At 41.7% G+C, this 16,352-nt stretch overlaps 6 protein-coding genes across 6 annotated transcripts; 2 read left to right on the forward strand and 4 right to left on the reverse strand.

The window, feature by feature from the left end:
- Positions 1-57: 57 nt before the first annotated feature.
- Positions 58-723, forward strand: BDB00DRAFT_761709 (uncharacterized protein; the record flags this gene model as incomplete). Its single annotated transcript, XM_053119285.1, has 1 exon — positions 58-723. The coding sequence occupies one exon, from the start codon at positions 58-60 to the stop codon at positions 721-723; it is 666 nt and encodes a 221-aa protein (XP_052980751.1).
- Positions 724-875: 152 nt separating this feature from the next.
- On the reverse strand, positions 876-2,990 carry BDB00DRAFT_305701 (uncharacterized protein). The gene is made up of 9 exons (XM_053116858.1): positions 2,383-2,990; positions 2,206-2,283; positions 1,842-2,111; positions 1,689-1,777; positions 1,579-1,622; positions 1,458-1,515; positions 1,330-1,388; positions 1,122-1,235; positions 876-1,019 (listed from the first exon to the last, which is right to left on the reverse strand). Exons 1-8 carry the CDS (start codon positions 2,744-2,746, stop codon positions 1,130-1,132), a joined length of 1,068 nt encoding a protein of 355 aa, XP_052980752.1. The 5' UTR covers positions 2,747-2,990; the 3' UTR covers positions 876-1,019; positions 1,122-1,129.
- Positions 2,991-3,234: 244 nt separating this feature from the next.
- BDB00DRAFT_761898 (pyridoxal phosphate-dependent transferase) lies at positions 3,235-5,723 on the forward strand (the record flags this gene model as incomplete). Its single annotated transcript, XM_053119297.1, has 8 exons — positions 3,235-3,621; positions 3,745-3,809; positions 4,082-4,352; positions 4,452-4,709; positions 4,816-5,081; positions 5,153-5,311; positions 5,386-5,510; positions 5,635-5,723. The coding sequence occupies 8 exons, from the start codon at positions 3,235-3,237 to the stop codon at positions 5,721-5,723; spliced, it is 1,620 nt and encodes a 539-aa protein (XP_052980753.1).
- Positions 5,724-5,914: 191 nt separating this feature from the next.
- On the reverse strand, positions 5,915-9,782 carry BDB00DRAFT_818265 (fungal-specific transcription factor domain-containing protein). The gene is made up of 8 exons (XM_053123135.1): positions 9,524-9,782; positions 8,505-9,445; positions 8,103-8,438; positions 8,006-8,021; positions 7,921-7,932; positions 7,363-7,858; positions 7,081-7,276; positions 5,915-7,003 (listed from the first exon to the last, which is right to left on the reverse strand). Exons 1-8 carry the CDS (start codon positions 9,590-9,592, stop codon positions 5,932-5,934), a joined length of 3,138 nt encoding a protein of 1,045 aa, XP_052980754.1. The 5' UTR covers positions 9,593-9,782; the 3' UTR covers positions 5,915-5,931.
- A 304-nt stretch (positions 9,783-10,086) lies between these two features.
- Positions 10,087-11,363, reverse strand: BDB00DRAFT_761891 (uncharacterized protein; the record flags this gene model as incomplete). Its single annotated transcript, XM_053119295.1, has 5 exons — positions 10,087-10,221; positions 10,293-10,327; positions 10,407-11,007; positions 11,075-11,137; positions 11,229-11,363. 5 exons carry the CDS (start codon positions 11,361-11,363, stop codon positions 10,087-10,089), a joined length of 969 nt encoding a protein of 322 aa, XP_052980755.1.
- Positions 11,364-13,115: 1,752 nt separating this feature from the next.
- On the reverse strand, positions 13,116-14,946 carry BDB00DRAFT_882765 (amino acid/polyamine transporter I; the record flags this gene model as incomplete). Its single annotated transcript, XM_053128175.1, has 7 exons — positions 13,116-13,411; positions 13,514-13,583; positions 13,685-13,783; positions 13,869-14,165; positions 14,353-14,519; positions 14,602-14,703; positions 14,859-14,946. The coding sequence occupies 7 exons, from the start codon at positions 14,944-14,946 to the stop codon at positions 13,116-13,118; spliced, it is 1,119 nt and encodes a 372-aa protein (XP_052980756.1).
- Between the last annotated feature and the right edge of the window lie 1,406 nt (positions 14,947-16,352).

The following is a 16,352-nucleotide window of genomic DNA, read 5'->3' on the forward strand; positions in this document are numbered from 1 at the left end:
AACATCTCCTCCTCTTGTTTTTACGCTCCTCCACTCCTATTTTATGCGTTCTACGCAATGAACTCATTATATAACCACGCACTCAAACAATCAGTAGCGCTTCAGCGTGATCTAGACAAATTCGCTTCTGGGCAAGATTCCTCGGCTGGATTGCAAGGACAAATATCAGCGTCGTTTAGCACGTTACAGCGATCGATAGATGACTATGTCAATCTCGCCAAACGAGAAGATGTTGCAGTAAGAAAAGAGACGGCGTTAACACGCGTTACCAAATTTCGCCGAGATTTGCAAGACATGAGAGCACAATTTGAATCTATTAAAAGGCAACAAGAAAACCAACAACACGAGCAAAACCGCGAAAGTTTACTTGCCCGAAGAGGTGGAGGCGGTGCTCGTAGTACAGCAACAGACAATCCATATCAACCCATGGACGAATCCAGGTCAGCCTTTGCAATGCGGGAGGCATCATTTGTTGATTCGACGGACGCGCAACTGGATAGTTATATTGGCCAGGCACAAAACTTATTAGAGAATCTGACGGACCAGCACGGGATCTTGAAAAAGACACAGAGAAAGCTATTGGATACAGCAAATACTCTCGGCTTGTCCAAGAATGTCATTCGGTATATTGAACGGCGCACAGCGCAGGACAAGTGGATCTTTTTCGTTGGCTTGGCGATCACGTTACTGGCATTGTGGGCTATTGCCCATTATCTCGGCTAGACGCAACAACAACAACAACATTCTACTGTGGGGTTTGGTCTTTTTTCTTCTTACACGACGATAATGGATGATGCAGAATGAAGGGAAGGAGGAGTGTTACTGCCTGGATGGGAACATTTATACATATATTACAAAAGTTACTGTGTACTGCTTTTGCTGCTGGTTTGGATCGGCTCGCGAGATATGTTAGTAGCTCTACTTGCTTTACCCGAATAAAAGCCGGTGGGTAAATCTATACCACTCCATTTTTATACTACCTTATCCGTGGCTGCTATGGACTTGATAATCAGGGCATGCTTTATATAAACAAACAAAATATATGGTACGACATGGATCTAAGTAAGAAATATTGAATGTGTAAGGGAGAACGCGGGGTAAGGGTGCGTGTTTATGTATACATTTAGGTTCATAAAGTATCAGATTGTGCTTTGTACAGCCCGTGCTTGTAAATGTAGTCAATCACAGGGTTTGGCAGCAAGTATTTGATAGACATGCCACGTTTCACGAATAATCTAGATACAAAATATACAGCGAAAATGAAATCAGGAACAAGGGAACCCAGGAATGTTAATAGTAACGCCAAAGTATAAATTAACAACAACGTACCGGACTTTTGTAGAGCTAATGTCATTGTGAATAAGCTGCTTAATAACCGATATATTCATCTACATTCAATTTAAACCAGGTTATCTTATATCTGATATAAAAGGTCGATGTTTTTTTAAAATCCTTACTCGATGCTCGTACAAAACGTCATGTGATAGTAAGAAGCCGTACACATCGGTTCCCGTTCTATATATTATTTATAGTAAGATATTGTAGATGATATGTATTAAGCGAGTTGCCAAAACATACCTTTCAATAATCACACATCCGTAGAGACCCACGATGTGATGCAACTGATGTAAGGTATACTACTTTAGTAACAGATCTTACTTTTCACTTTGAGAGAAAAAAACACCTACGTCTTCAGGGGACCAGACGCCTGGATGACCAAACGACGAGATCAGGTCACCGCCTGCCAGTAACATAATTTTAATCTTCTTCCTTTCGCCTAAAACAATTTGAATATCTGTCGTTAAAACTTCCCGTTGAATCTTATGCGTACTTTTCCTTACCAGTAGATGTTTTAATGCCTCCCCCAATATCATTCAATTCGTGGTCAAAATGATCCAAAACAAGGGCAGTTCGCTGATATTGTTCCTGACGCGATTCCCAAGAATCAACCATAAGCCAATCGGACGTTGATTCCACTGCAAGCTGGCATATTTTTACACGATGCTTTGCCTCGACCAATCCTTCTTTCATATATGCATCCGACACCGGTGAATAATAACCAGCAATAAGCTCAAAGTCCTGTTTCTCTCTGAAACGATCCTTGGCCATTTCTTTGGTTTTTCAGGCATATGTATCTGAAAGTTAACTAACTTTGAGGTTTCCTAGTTTTGCTTTATATCTAAGATAAAACATAAAAAGACATACCAAACATGCGCAAATGTAAATAAGTAATGGGAGAATATGAGCCGCACGCAACAAGGACGAGTGGGGTTTTGCTGTCATCTACCAAGTATAATTGGTACAATAATAAAAAAGTGCGTCAAGCGATCATTCCTCTCTTCGCTTTGATTTAAAAATATGAAAACAGAAAGAAAAGGAAACCTTTCATGACTTGCGGCAAATGATGTCGTGGAAATGCATACTCTTCATCAAAGCTACTCTTTTTGAGATGCCCATTGTTGGACTTAAGTATCGATTTGATAATATTGGGACTGGACATTCCCAAACTCGCGTTTTTATGTGTCTGCTGTATATATGCCGGCTCTTGCACTGAGCGGAACTCAGGCGTACGCTTTTTACTGTCTGCGATACAAAATTTCAGCAGCCAATGAAATTGTCTCGTTTCAACCTTAACCCGAATAAGATAACTTTTACATATTACAAACCCTTGAAGGTAAAAAAGAAACCCGATAAAATGGCATAATAGAAACACGGTACTCGGCGTTCCCATAGTAATTTGTGTCATACGCTTGGCAACCGACCGTAAACATGCATCTCGAACATTGCTTGTGCTACCTTCAAAACGAGTCCGATGGCATGACAACAAAAAAAGCGAAACGATTGGCGTTAGTTTTTACCAGTAAAGGAGCATGAGTTGAAGGCGAACAAAGGCGATTCATCTGGTTTGAATGATGGTCTGGAGAGCAGTGGAGAGCAGTATTATCACAGTTTGGAGGTGCCGGAGAGGCATGCAGCATCCGACTGTCACTATGCATAGAGGAGTACTTGTAGCCCAGGGCTTAGGAAGAGCCAGGCAAATAATCTTTCCGGCCGGCCTTCGTGACACATAAAACACTTACAGACACACCCACCATCCCTATCGGCCAACAGACGGGCGGGGCGCGGAAACAAATAACACTCGAACGCACGACAAACTGTCGAATCTTTCCCTCTTCTTTCTAGTTTCTCTTTATTTACTAGGGGCAGCAGCAGCAACCAACAGCAACAACCAATATGGGCAAAGGAAAAAGGGCGCATACGATCAGTATTCCCAGTATCAATCTGACGACCCCGAAATCGTCGTCTGATCATTCGTTCAGCGTTTCGCCACCGTCGTTTCTTCAAAAGAGTCATCACCTTGATGTGTCTTCTCGGCTCTTGCATTCGTCGACTTCCACTCTCGTTCAGCAGCATCAGCAAACAGCTCCAAAGAGATGGACACCGCCACGAAAACCTAAAATGAAGTACGACGATCTTGAGCACAAGATGGATGCTGCCCCCTTGTATGTCTTGGTTCTGACATACTTGAACTACTTTGTGCTTATTCTGTTTGGCCACTTGCGCGATATCCTTGGCAAAGTGGCTAAACCTCAAGCTTATGCCCACCTTAAGACAAGCAATGTAATTATTATATACATATTCCTTTTTGACAAGTCAGAAAAAGGCTCCCCTCATGTATATCATGGGACCGTGTTTCAATTTTGACACAATTTTATAACACACACACGTTATATGTATTGCTAGGGTTACGCGCCTTTGGTATCAGATTTCGATTCATTCTACACTCGACGTCTTTACATGCGTATTCGGTAATACAAGAGCCCTTTAATTCTTTTGTTCGTTCGCATGTCCTGCTCTCATAGACCAGCGAATTGAATTGAAACGACTAAAACACGACCTGAATAAAAAAAATCCATGTAGTGATTGCTGGAACCGACCCGTCACCGGTGTGGCAGGCCGAACCATCAACATTCTCGAGCGCGTGAGCAAAGACTTTCATAGAACTTTTAGGTATGACCAACTACACAAAATTGGAGGCAGAGAACACAAAGTAGTAAACAAAGAACAACAACTTTTATAGCCTGACTGGCGAAAAGTCGAACAAGCTTAATCTAGCAAGTTACAACTACCTGGGTTTCTCAGACAACAAAGGCCCTTGCGCTGATGCTGTCGAAAAGGCTGCTAATCAATATGGCTTGGCATCTACGAGCGTTCGTGCTGAAGCAGGATCAACTCATTTGCTTGGCGAAGTTGAACGCATGGTTGCACGATTTGTTGGCAAAGAAGATGCCATGTGTGTCAGCATGGGCTTTGCTACCAACTCGACCACAATTCCTGCTATCGTTGATAAGGTACCCACTTTTAATGAATCGTTACTCTTGATCCTGTAACTTTATGTGAAAAAAATCAAACTCACTGACCCACAATGCCAACCCCATTCCATCATCAAGGGATGCCTTGTCATATCGGATGAATTAAACCACGCCTCGATTGTTTTCGGAGTACGACTATCAGGTGCATCCGTCCGCGTCTTTAAGCATAACAACATGGATGACCTCCGTGAACTCCTTCGTGAGGTTATCTCGCAAGGGCAGCCACGCACGCATCGCCCCTGGAAAAAGATCCTTGTTATCGTCGAAGGCCTCTACTCTATGGAAGGCACTATGGTTAACCTGCCCGGTCTTGTGGAACTCAAAAAAGAGTTTGGGGTAAATTATTTAGGGCCTTTGTGGGATACGAGAGCATGATATTTCCACATATATCAAGCACAAAACACTGACTTATTTGTGTTACACATTTCCCAACTTGTTTTAGTTCTACTTGTATGTTGACGAAGCACATTCCATTGGTGCATTAGGCGAAAACGGTGGCGGTATCTGCGACTTTTTCGGCGTCGACCCTGCCAACGTCGATATCATGATGGGAACCTTTACTAAATCGTTTGGCGCTGCTGGCGGTTACATTGCTGCTGATAAGAGTGTCATTGACCACTTGCGACTCAAGAACCATGCCTATGTTTATGCGGAGCCCATGTCGGTACCTGTTGCACAGCAGGTCATGACGACAATGCGTATCATCTGGTAAGTCCAACTTTTCTTGAACCAAACCACTTTTGATGGCACCTGTATGATTAACAACTGACTCTCATTAGTGGTGAAGATGGTTCTGACGACGGCCGTAAGCGCATCAAGCAGCTCGCTGAAAACGCGTTGTACTTTTCTTCCCGCCTGCGACAAATGGGCTTCATTGTCTATGGCGATCATGGCAGTCCAGTCATTCCGCTTTTGTTGTTCAACCCTGCCAAGATGCCGTAAGTTGATGCCATTAATATTGCCACTATCATCAACGCCATTTCATTGACGTGTTGCTATGTATCATTTTTAGTGCATTCTCCCGAGGTTTGCTTGAACGGGGCATTGCAGTCTGTTTGGGTGGTTACCCGGCTACGCCCATCATATCCTCACGAGCTAGATTCTGCGTCTCCGCAGCACATACCCGCGAAGATCTAGGTAAGTTTGCACGCACTCTCCCCTTGTTTTTTTCGCCTTGCATGATAAATGCAGCTGGGCTTTCCAAAACAGAAAGGGAGATTTGAATTACTACTAACGTCGTTATTGTTTTCCTTTATTATAGACTTTGCTCTGAAACAAATTAGTGAAGTTGGCGATCTTTTGATGTTAAAGCTTGTTGAACCACCCAGTGAGGCAGAATTCGCTGGATAGACGCTTCCTGGACCCCTTTATATTCATCTCTACTATATGTACCGTTTTTTTGTAATTGCTTTCTTTCTCTTTCATTTATCTTTTTGTCTACTGTTATTTAGCTTGTCCGCGCCTTGTTGTTTGTTCACTCTTGTTTATTTATTTTCTTAATGTACAAGTTAAAAAGGGTATAACAAAAGAATACATATTAGTCCTTTCTATTATTATTTTATCGCTGTTGTTGCTGTTGATCGTGGTGGTGATGAACTTGTTCTGCATTCGCATCGTTCAACAGTGAGTCCCATTCGCTCCAAGTGACACCACTAGGCAAGTTCCACATTGGAACATCTGACGCTAGACTAGCAAGGTCAAACTGTGAGCCAATCGGTTGATTTAATATCGAACTTGATGGTGCCTCAAATGGAAAACTTGTATCTGTGCTGCCATTTTGGTGCTGATGAGGTTGTTGCTGTGAATGACCCATAAGCAAAGAATCTATATCTTGTTGTATATTACCCACAGCTGAGGGCATATTATTAGATAACTGCTGTTGCCGTTGTTCACTATCAACGGGCTGTGGCTGTTGAGGGGGTGTTCCTTCTGGCTGCTGCGAGAACGATTCGTTAGCAGTATAGCTACAACTGTCGTGGTTAGGCGCAGCAGTCGTTGCTGTCGTCGACGACAAAGGCTCTGTTCCCGGTTGCTGTTGCGATTGTGCTGACGTCGCTGAACCATTCTTTGCACTGCCTTCCTCAGTCGGGTAAAACATGTCCATAATAGTATTCGCCGTGTTTGCTGGAGTGCAACAAGAATGGTCATGTAGTGGCAATCGTGAGCTACTGCTATTCTTTGGTATTGAAGCATCGCTGTTTTCGAGATTTTCTGATGATGCAGAGGTGCTGTTGGTAGAAAATCCCATCTCCCGTGGAAGCGAGGTGTAGTATATAGCCTCTTCGCTCGTGTTTCCAAATCCCAGTGCTGTTCTTGGTTGCTTATCAGAACTTGAACGTCGAGATGTAACGCTGTCTCCCTCATAATCACGTTTCCTTGAGCGATCAATGCCAGAGCTGTAATCATTACACAACTCATTCGCTGTTAATTCTGTTTCTTCTGCAACGATAGGTACGCAGAATCGCCGAGCAAGCTGACAGAGTACATTAGAAGTTCGGCTCCTGCTCATACACTCGTCCTTTTTGTATGCCCATGCACAACGCATCAAGTTTTTGGCACCTTGCCGACGAATAAATGCATTATCGCTCCTAGCATTGAAAAGGAAGACGATGGCAGCTTGGAAAGTCGCACTGAAAAATTACCCGTTAATTTCGATTCCATTGCTAATATTGCTATTACCAAATTATTAAATACTACGCAAACTTACTATCCAACCATACACCAAGGCATACAGATGACACCCATATTCTCCAATGCCTCTACAGTGTCAATGATGTTGATTGCTGCTGCGGTGCATGTACTTAGTGACTGTAGTGCGTGATTAATATTCGCCGAATCTTGATCCATAATAAATGGACGATGGAGAAGTAATACAACGCAGTTGTAGAAGATATGCATCATCCCTATGAATTTTTCAACATTTAAGAGTTGGTACCACTCATTGTCGAACGCAGCCATCTATTATAATGACCCCGCTGAAGAACTTTACCTCCATTGGGAAATGCCTTATCGGGTTTGTTATCCTCGCACTGAAGATCGGGTGGGACGGACATTTTCCACCTCGTGAGTGCCATATTGAGCGTGTCAACAAGGTAAATGTTACGTCGTGCAGCATACTGCATTTTTGGCGAATACAGTGATACTAGTACTTGACCAAGTGTTCGTGCCAGCGATATCATGTGCAAAAATGCTGCATAAACGGGTCGTTTCTCCTTTAAAGCAGTCTCGGCATCAAGTAAAAGAGCGGGCTTCATGTGTCGTAACTGGGCATCTCTTAATTCGGAGTGATAGATCGATGTAATCTCGTATACCGAGGGGAGTTCTACATCGAACTCTTCGTCCAATATCGCAACTGGCCTTCCAAGCTCTGCTGCAATCCACTTGTCCATGACGTAAACTGCGTACCATATTCGACGTCGTAATTCGATTTCGTGTTCTGGTAATAGCCACCGTGTGGAGCTACGATGTAACCCAAGATCTTGTGCCTTTTCATAAGATTAGCATATTTTGCATTTTCATTTTCGTTGAGAATTCTATAAGCACATACCATACGAATAGCCTAGTAAAATATTTTTGGTTAGTAAATGTCGCAGTCTCTCTATCAATGGTACGTGCGATTGTATATAACTTACTGTGCCAGTAATAAACCTATTTTTATGGCATAGAATAGATTGGTTTTAATGAGGCTTGCTGTTTTACTTTTCACGTGTTTCCTTACTCACTACGTACCAGTGAACAGAATCATCGTCGTCATCTTGAGCCATCGACACAAACATCGAAAGCAGAATAAGCGTTTGCACTGTTGATATTTGGGATCGTTTGTACACCACTTCAAGGATCTTGTTTGCTCTTTCTCGTAAATTATTTCGAACTGATACGACAGTTTCGCGGCTTACCGTCGTTCCAGTTACGAGATCGTCTTCCATGGATAGAAATTGCGTGGCTACAGCACATATTGCGTAAAGAAGATATTCATCGGGCTCGTGTGGATTTTGGAAATAGTACTGTTCCAGAAACGACACCTTGTTGAGAATTGGACAATGTGGATGGATATGATTGAAAAACCTATTGACGTTGTGATTGAAATCAGTAATCGACGACGACTTTGAACAAATATAGCAAAGTCCTTACGCATGGATCATGCAATCGACCAATTCAGGGGTGATCGATGGTATATCCTGTAAATAACTGAATCGTAACAGAGCGTGTTTTCCAGCCATCATCGTTGGCATGTGTCGCATTTCTTCGGCTTTAATAATTACATGTTCCGTGTCATCGTCGTTCACTTTTTGTACAACCCAGTTTGGATGTGATCGGATGCGATGTCGCCAATTCTTTTTGAACAGATGTTGGTCTATCATATGGTATCCTGCGCTCCCACCGATGTATCGTGTCCGTTCATAATCGCTCAGCTGTAATTGGTTTAAATGCTCCACAAGCTCTAAAGACGGATCTACAGACAAAAGCTCGCCGCATGTGTGCTTTATCGTAGGCCCTTCTGCTGCATCTAGCGATTTGCAAACATGGTTGAGTGAAGGCGCTGCTCCTGTTCCTGCTGATGTGGTTGAAATTTGACTGTTGCTTAAACGGTTTTCATCGATGCAATCTGCCATAAAGTCTTCGCCAACTGGTGGTGGTGAGTTACTCGAACTTCTGCTGCCTGATGAACTATCGTGCTGTGTAGGCTGTTGCTGTTGCTGTGGTTGTTGCGGCTGCTCTTGTGGTAATGCTTTATCAGTTGCGGTAGCGCCATTAGTAGTAGAAGCTAATCCCTGTACAGTTTCCGTATGGGGCTCCGAACTTTGTGCCTTTTGCAATAACCCTTCAAGCCGTTTTAACCGGCTTTCCAATGTACCGACATAGTTGCGAGCGTTGGGGCCTCGTTTCTTTTGTTCCACGAGAAACTCGCATTGGACCCCGGCGCTTTGGCACGTATTACATGGTTGAACGACGTCCGCATTACACCGAGTTTTTCGTTTTCGACATAAATCGCAGCTACGTTTGGCTCGGCTACGTTTGGCTCGAGGAATGTCAGCGCTTGTTTGATCGGCTTCGGTGACATGGGTCGTTGCAGGTAAAATTAACGGAGCAGAGTATGGTTGTGTCGGTTGTTGCTCTAACTGCTGTGATGCTTGTTGTTGTTGCGAAGCAGCACCAATTATCTGTTGTTGAGGCGACGGTTGTGCTGTTGATGAGCCATTGATCATGTAGGGATTCATTGAAAGTTCGAAAACACAGACCGGAGTTGCTTGCTTATTCGAGCAGTTGTTCGGTTTGTCGGGGTCTATCAAACCGGTGTCCTCCGCATTTCGTTCACATACTCCTTGCTGTCAAATTCTTTATAAAGTATCATGCTTTACTCGAGCAAATTTTCTGAGCTCATTTATAAACAGTCATGATCCGTTCAAGTGTAGCACAATGCTTTGAAAGGCTATAACTGATGATGATTTTGTAAATCTGCTTGATAGGATTATAATTTCAAGATTTTTCCCCCCCTGCAAAACTTAAGCATACATATTATACGCAAAATGAGATAGATGATAACATAATTACCAAACATTGTGTATAGCATCTGTTTGCGTTGTATTCTTTGCTAAATAGAGGTTTCTTTTTCTTCGTCTGCGTACACGATATCTTGCAGTAATAGAAGGAGAGCACGCCGTTTTATCAGTGATATACGTGGATATATGTATAATACAACAACAGTATACAATTATTTCAAACAGATAGCATTGGGTGGGGTTGCTACACCTTGGTACTTGTTGAGCGGAGCACTGGTAAACAAGTATTCATATTGACCATCCTTTGCAGAGTCTTCAGCCAATGCCTCTAAATAGAACATTTCACCCTAATAGAGATATACGAGGTGAGTATCTGCATTACTAAACGTCAGCTATCATCAACAAGAGCTTTACGTACTATTGGCATTCCGTATGCACCAAGGAATTGAGAGTCTAATTGTTATAGAGACATCATTAATACTATTCGTACACAGACACCGAATGCGTCTGTGGTTCATATTTTCTTACTTACGGCACGAGTTACTCCAGTCCAAAACCGGGAATGATTCGAATGCTACGGCATCGGAAGCAACTGCCGAGAACCGATTGTTCCAAATCCATCGATAGGTCTCTTCGCATGCCTTTACACCGATGCACTGCGGCTTTGCAAGATCCATCAATTCAGGGAGCTTTTCACCTTCTTTCTCATAAACGCCCATCCAACCAGTTCTCACGAGAAGCACATCGCCGGGCTCGAAAGTTATGCCTTGGTCCTTTGCCACTTGGTCCAATTCATCAACTGTGTATTCATGCCGTGTTAAAGGGTTGATGGTTTTGCCTTGCTTTTCTGCCCATCGAGCATAGTCCAACAACACAGCACGACCAGCAATGCCACGACGTGCCATATGGTGGATTCCGAGACGATCAGTTGCATCAGGTCCAGGAGTAATGTCAGAGATTGGAACGTTGTTATAAAAGATATTTGTGTCGGCGTGGCATACATGTCGAAGACCGTCCCATTGGGACGACGATTGGGTATTAAAGTTGTCATAAACGTCATCAAATCGCTTGCCTTCAGGCAAACGGCTGCGAATATTGTGCTGGATCTTTGTGCGATTGAAAAGTGGTGGATTCTGCGATACATAATGTATGTCAGCGTTCAGAAGGGGAAGAAGTACCCCAATCGTGAAGAGTACTTACAGGGTTTTCCAAGTTCCAGTTCAATGAAAATACAGCACCACGACGCACATACTTCTGTGCAGCCTATCCAGCATTTCCTTTCATTAACGTCGATTACATCGTTGTCAGATTTTAATCTCTCTTTAACGAGAAGCCCTTTGCCTATTTCCTTTACCTTTGCGACGCGCTCTTCGGTCAAAAGATTTAAAGTTCCAAGATCATCGTCTTCGCCCCAAACACCCCAGGCTGTCTTGGGTGGATACTTTGGATCGATTGGAAGTTCATCATACAAGGGCAGCTTCTTGGTCATCTTTATAATTCCGGTTTTCTGTCAGAAAGATATGTTTCAAAGGAAAAGAAGAAAAACGAGAAAGAGCTTTCATTGTTTTTTTTTCTGCTTGAGCAGAATAATGCTGTAATCTTCTCAGGTTAGGTGATACGCTTTCCCACAGTCCCCACCTCTTACTATTTTCCGTAGATGTACACGCACCGTCGACGCACTACGACACTTGTGTAAGTGTGTGTGCGTGTGATTTTAAACGCGTTATCGTGGAACATAGTAACACTTTTCAGCGCGACATAGTCCTTTTAGAGTATGTATTTACTCTTTCAGCATGATGACCGTATCGAGCTTTATTACTAAATCCAGTAATTAAAGCGTGGAATTTGCTTTCCACGCCAGACGTAGCGTTGTAGTAGGGATCTGAGAAGCTCCAATGTGATTAACCTTATTCTAGTTATATAAGGAACCGGCTGATGTGAAAGATTACCATACAATATATTTTCATAAAGTGTCGGCAAGAAAACTGTGTCGTTACAAAGGGTCACTTTGAAACGAATCGTACTTTGTATAAGTTGTTTTCACGCCTACTACTGTATATCAATTAATCAAAGTTTTCTTAATCTTCAATTGTTTATATTGTTGGATATGTTCAAACCTTTATCCAAGTGCAGTATTCATCATTTCGCAAATATTTTTTTGTAGCACGCAAGGTACACACTCGCATTATTGTCCAAAATGCCGTGTGCATGCTCCAGTTTTGATTCATGCTGTAGCTTCGTCATAGTGGCTCATTTTAAATGCAGCAAATCAAAAGGATCGTTTTTTTTTGGATGCTTGCAAGACAAATTAATAGATGTCGTTGTGATAAGCGTGAAAGCGCGTAGACTCTTGTAGCTTTGATAATTGCTTTTTTCGTCTTGGAGCTTCAATCGATATTATACATACTGTACAACGAAGAGGTTGTCCGACGTTTATGACATTTTACTGTATATCCATCTATGAAAGAACATCTACTATGTACATAGAATTTACGAAAACCTGTTATGCTAGCTATACATTGCTCACAATATAATTGAGGAATCGACGGTACTGTATGTATATATTTCCGTGCTTTTTCATAAGCAGAGTATTAGGAGAAACGTAATGTTGTTTAAGTATCACTTTTGGGCACTTGCGATTCCTCAAAGAACCCTAATTGTGTATCCCATAATAACGCTGACGTATACCGTATCCTGCAAGAATAAGTATCCGCTCATCGTCCTAATATCAGAGATTTGAATTCCAAAAATTAAACGGCGGACAGCCTCAATATGCTTGCAGACAAGAAGTTATTTGTGTAAAGTACTAAAGTGTTGTCCACTTAAGTTCTGACTTGAACTTCAACAGGATTCCGTTGTTGTCAGTTTCTGTGTAAATCAATTAAGACAATGCTCATGATCGAACGCGTTAGTGTGTGACATAAAGCTTTTTAATACACGTAGCGGTATACACTTAAAAAAAGATGTGCTTCGCCTCTCGTTGTTGGTGGCTGATTAATTTTGCGCCTAGCATCAGTAAGAATCGGTGCTATGCGTATAAAAGATAGACTGTCTGACGCATGTAAGAATAAGCCATACTGTATATAAATTACTTGTAGCAAATAGTCTAATGGCAATTATACAGTATATTTAAAAGCGTGATGATTTGGTTTCTATCTATAATTTGTCTTATTAAATGATAAGGAGATCATTCGTAGTAGTCAAATACTATGATATATATACAATGTTGATCGTGCTTGACTTATTGCTCGGTCATGCTACTGATCTCTTCTCCCTGCATAGGTCCCTTATAATTTTTGCGTCCAGTGATAATCCAGAATATTGTTGACAAGATTAATGTTCCGCCAATCATTACGCTTGCCCAGTTCATAGACTTTACACTGACGGGGTGTGTAGATGGAATACACAAAATCACACCAAAAAACAAAACCCAGGAAATGGCTACGCAGTTTACAGGTATGCTATATTTACCCAGGTTGAAAGGGCCGCGCGGAAGTGGATGGCGTTTCCAAATCAGGCGGCACATGAACGGAAAACCTAGTATACCATAACAATGTTTTTGCGCGTTATATTTTTAGCCTAATATGAGAGTCTTCGCTGGCTTGTTATCGTTGATACATCTTCTTGTCTACTACTTACCGTATGCAAAATTTATGCAAATCACGGCAGTACTCATAATGGCCGACCAATAATCAGGGCTGCCAAAAGACTGATTATTTTAGAAAAGCGAGAGGTTAGCATATGCACACTCTTTAATTCGCTACTGCATAATAATGTTTACACGATACAGATTAAAATGAAACACATTACCGGCATGATTGCAATAATACAAACCAGAGTCTCCAAAAGGAGAATGCGCAACGGAGATTCGCTTTTTCCATGAAGCTTGTACCAGAATTCATGTTGAGGCTTAATGTGATATTGTTAGCACTACAATTAATATACAACTTCTTCATAATTAATGAAGAGAGCTTTTCTACTACAAAGAACATACCACAGCATGATCTCTTGCCATAGCCCAAAGCATCTGTGATGCGGCAACCATATTATTAGCAACTGCAGCGAACTGGCTGACGGCGAGGATAATCATCAAAAAGGCAGCGACAGGTCCATTCGTTGCTTGAACAAACAGTGTAGCAACTGGAAACGGAGAATCCAACAATGCATCCATATCTTGGATGCAAAATAGCACCACTACGCTTACAACAAGAGCCTGTACAATGGCCCCAATAACGCCTATGATAATGCCACGGGGTCCAGTCCGGTCAGCGTTCTTGCTTCCTTCAGCGATCTGAGCACTTTATCATTTTTCAATTAGCAACAGTTAAAAATCATTGTTCCTGTACACAATCACATTAATCTTACCCGTTTTCATATCCAATCTATTAATACAGCACATTCAATTGATTTAGTATTTACTACGTACTCATCGGGGAACACGTTCTCTTTGGTGTTAAAATGCAATAAGAATATATTACCAAAACCCATCCTGCCTGCAAGAGACCTAACAAAAAAGCAAGCCCAGGACTATTGTATCCTGTAAGATCATGCAGCGAGGTAAATACCCAATCAGCCGGTGGATGTGAAGGTGCCATTACAAGGAGGACGATTATAACAACGACTGTGCCAATCAGCACCCAGTATACTGACCATAAAAAAATTAAGGTGAAACTTAGAAAGACCAACTTTTGTTTGTTACTTTCCAGGAAAACCTATACGATACTTACTTGTGAACACATTAAGATATCCACTGAAACGTATGCCTTGGTAACAATACGCTACAGCAAAGAGAAGGATTGCCACGTAAACTCCAATGGTGGCGCCTTGTGCTGTTATTTCTCGTGTCGGGTCATTGATAAGTACATTGGCAATAGCTGTTAACGAAATTGCCAATGAAGTTAATATATTTATGGCTACGAATCAATAGTGGAACTGGGATTCAAAAGGCAGATGTCAATGAAATTTGAAAGGCATGTATACTTACAAATGATATATTGCGCCATTGTGTATGCAGCAGTCATAAGTGTTGCTAAAGCACCCGCAAGAAAGATATAACCACAGTTCCAAGCCATGACTACATTAAACCTGTACAATAAATTAAATGCACGACATCCAACCGAACGATGACTAAGGCACCTCTTTAAATGCCTTCCGAGCCGCTTACATGGTCCCCATTTCTTGTTACTTAACAAATAGCACCAAGAGTAGACTCCACCGTTTACAGGATATGCTAAAAAGATTGATTAATGTATTTATGTTAGAGAAGAACAGACACATTATACATGAGATGCTTACACGAGAAAGCTTCTGCCATCCCAAGGGCAATGCAGAGCACAAAAGGAGCTAAGACGACCTAGTTGTTTATGAGAAGGAGCGGATCATGCAAAACCATGTGAATAATCTTTCCTGTGCTCAAGTCCGAGTCAATGCTTTTCATGCTGTTTCAAACTTACATAGCCCCAGAACTGTGACATTGGTCCACCGGCTTTCATGGTCTGTGAAAGACCTACGAGACTAATAGATCGTAATAGAATAATGATGATGTATTGATTCTCTGAGCTCAGTGAAATGCAGATCAAAGGGAAGCGATGCCATGCTCATCTATGGCTGTGGTACTTTTAGAAGCTCTTTATCTTCTTTTTATCTCACCTGTTGGGCAGAACAGCTATCGTTGCAAAGGCAAAACCTGCTTGAACAAATAATCCAACTTCTCGCTTGAACTCTTGTTTATATCCAAGTTCTTGAAGCCTTTTCTCATCATTATCCACAATAATGCTACCCGTCTGTTCCTCTTGACCCAGCTAAACAATTTTATATAAAGAGAGATACAGTGTATTAGAAAAAATATAAATAAAGAGATCAATTTCGTTTTAAGATATCAGGGAGGACTTGCTCGTAAAAATTATAAAGTACACATTTCATACGTCGTTAATTGTTGATTGCTTTTCTGATTGTTTATCTGTGGTCATTTTTTACGTTGCGTAGCTGTGCTGCTATAGGACTGCAGTACAGTATTGTGTAGCTCTTTACGTTTTGTATTTAAAATTCAAAAAGGAATCACTTTCTCCTTTATATTCCATACAATGATAATTTATTTATATCACAAGCTCATGAAACTGTTTGACTGCCGAGAAATGCACGTATCTGCAAGTGATGACCCCTTATGCTTTTCCTCCATTCTGATCACTCGCAGTTGGACCCAGTTACGTAGTTTCTCAGCAGAAAGGTCTACGCAGCATGCCCCCAACTCTCGATTCACCACCCCCCTTAAAGTGGCAATAACACAGACTGAATCATATATGCCGCGGCATATAACAGTTCTATGTAGTATGCACCTGCAACATCGTTCACCAACGTATGTTGCTTTAAAGAAAAAACAAAGAAGCACCGATCCTTTCCATTAATATTTTGACATTGATATTACATGGCACAAAAAATGAAGACGATAACCCTTTGATATTATTGGTTTTCTAAACTG

The sequence above is a fragment of the Zychaea mexicana genome, assembly GCF_025766255.1.
Source record: "Zychaea mexicana strain RSA 1403 chromosome Unknown BDB00scaffold_27, whole genome shotgun sequence".
NCBI classification, from domain to species: Eukaryota; Fungi; Mucoromycota; class Mucoromycetes; order Mucorales; family Lichtheimiaceae; genus Zychaea; species Zychaea mexicana.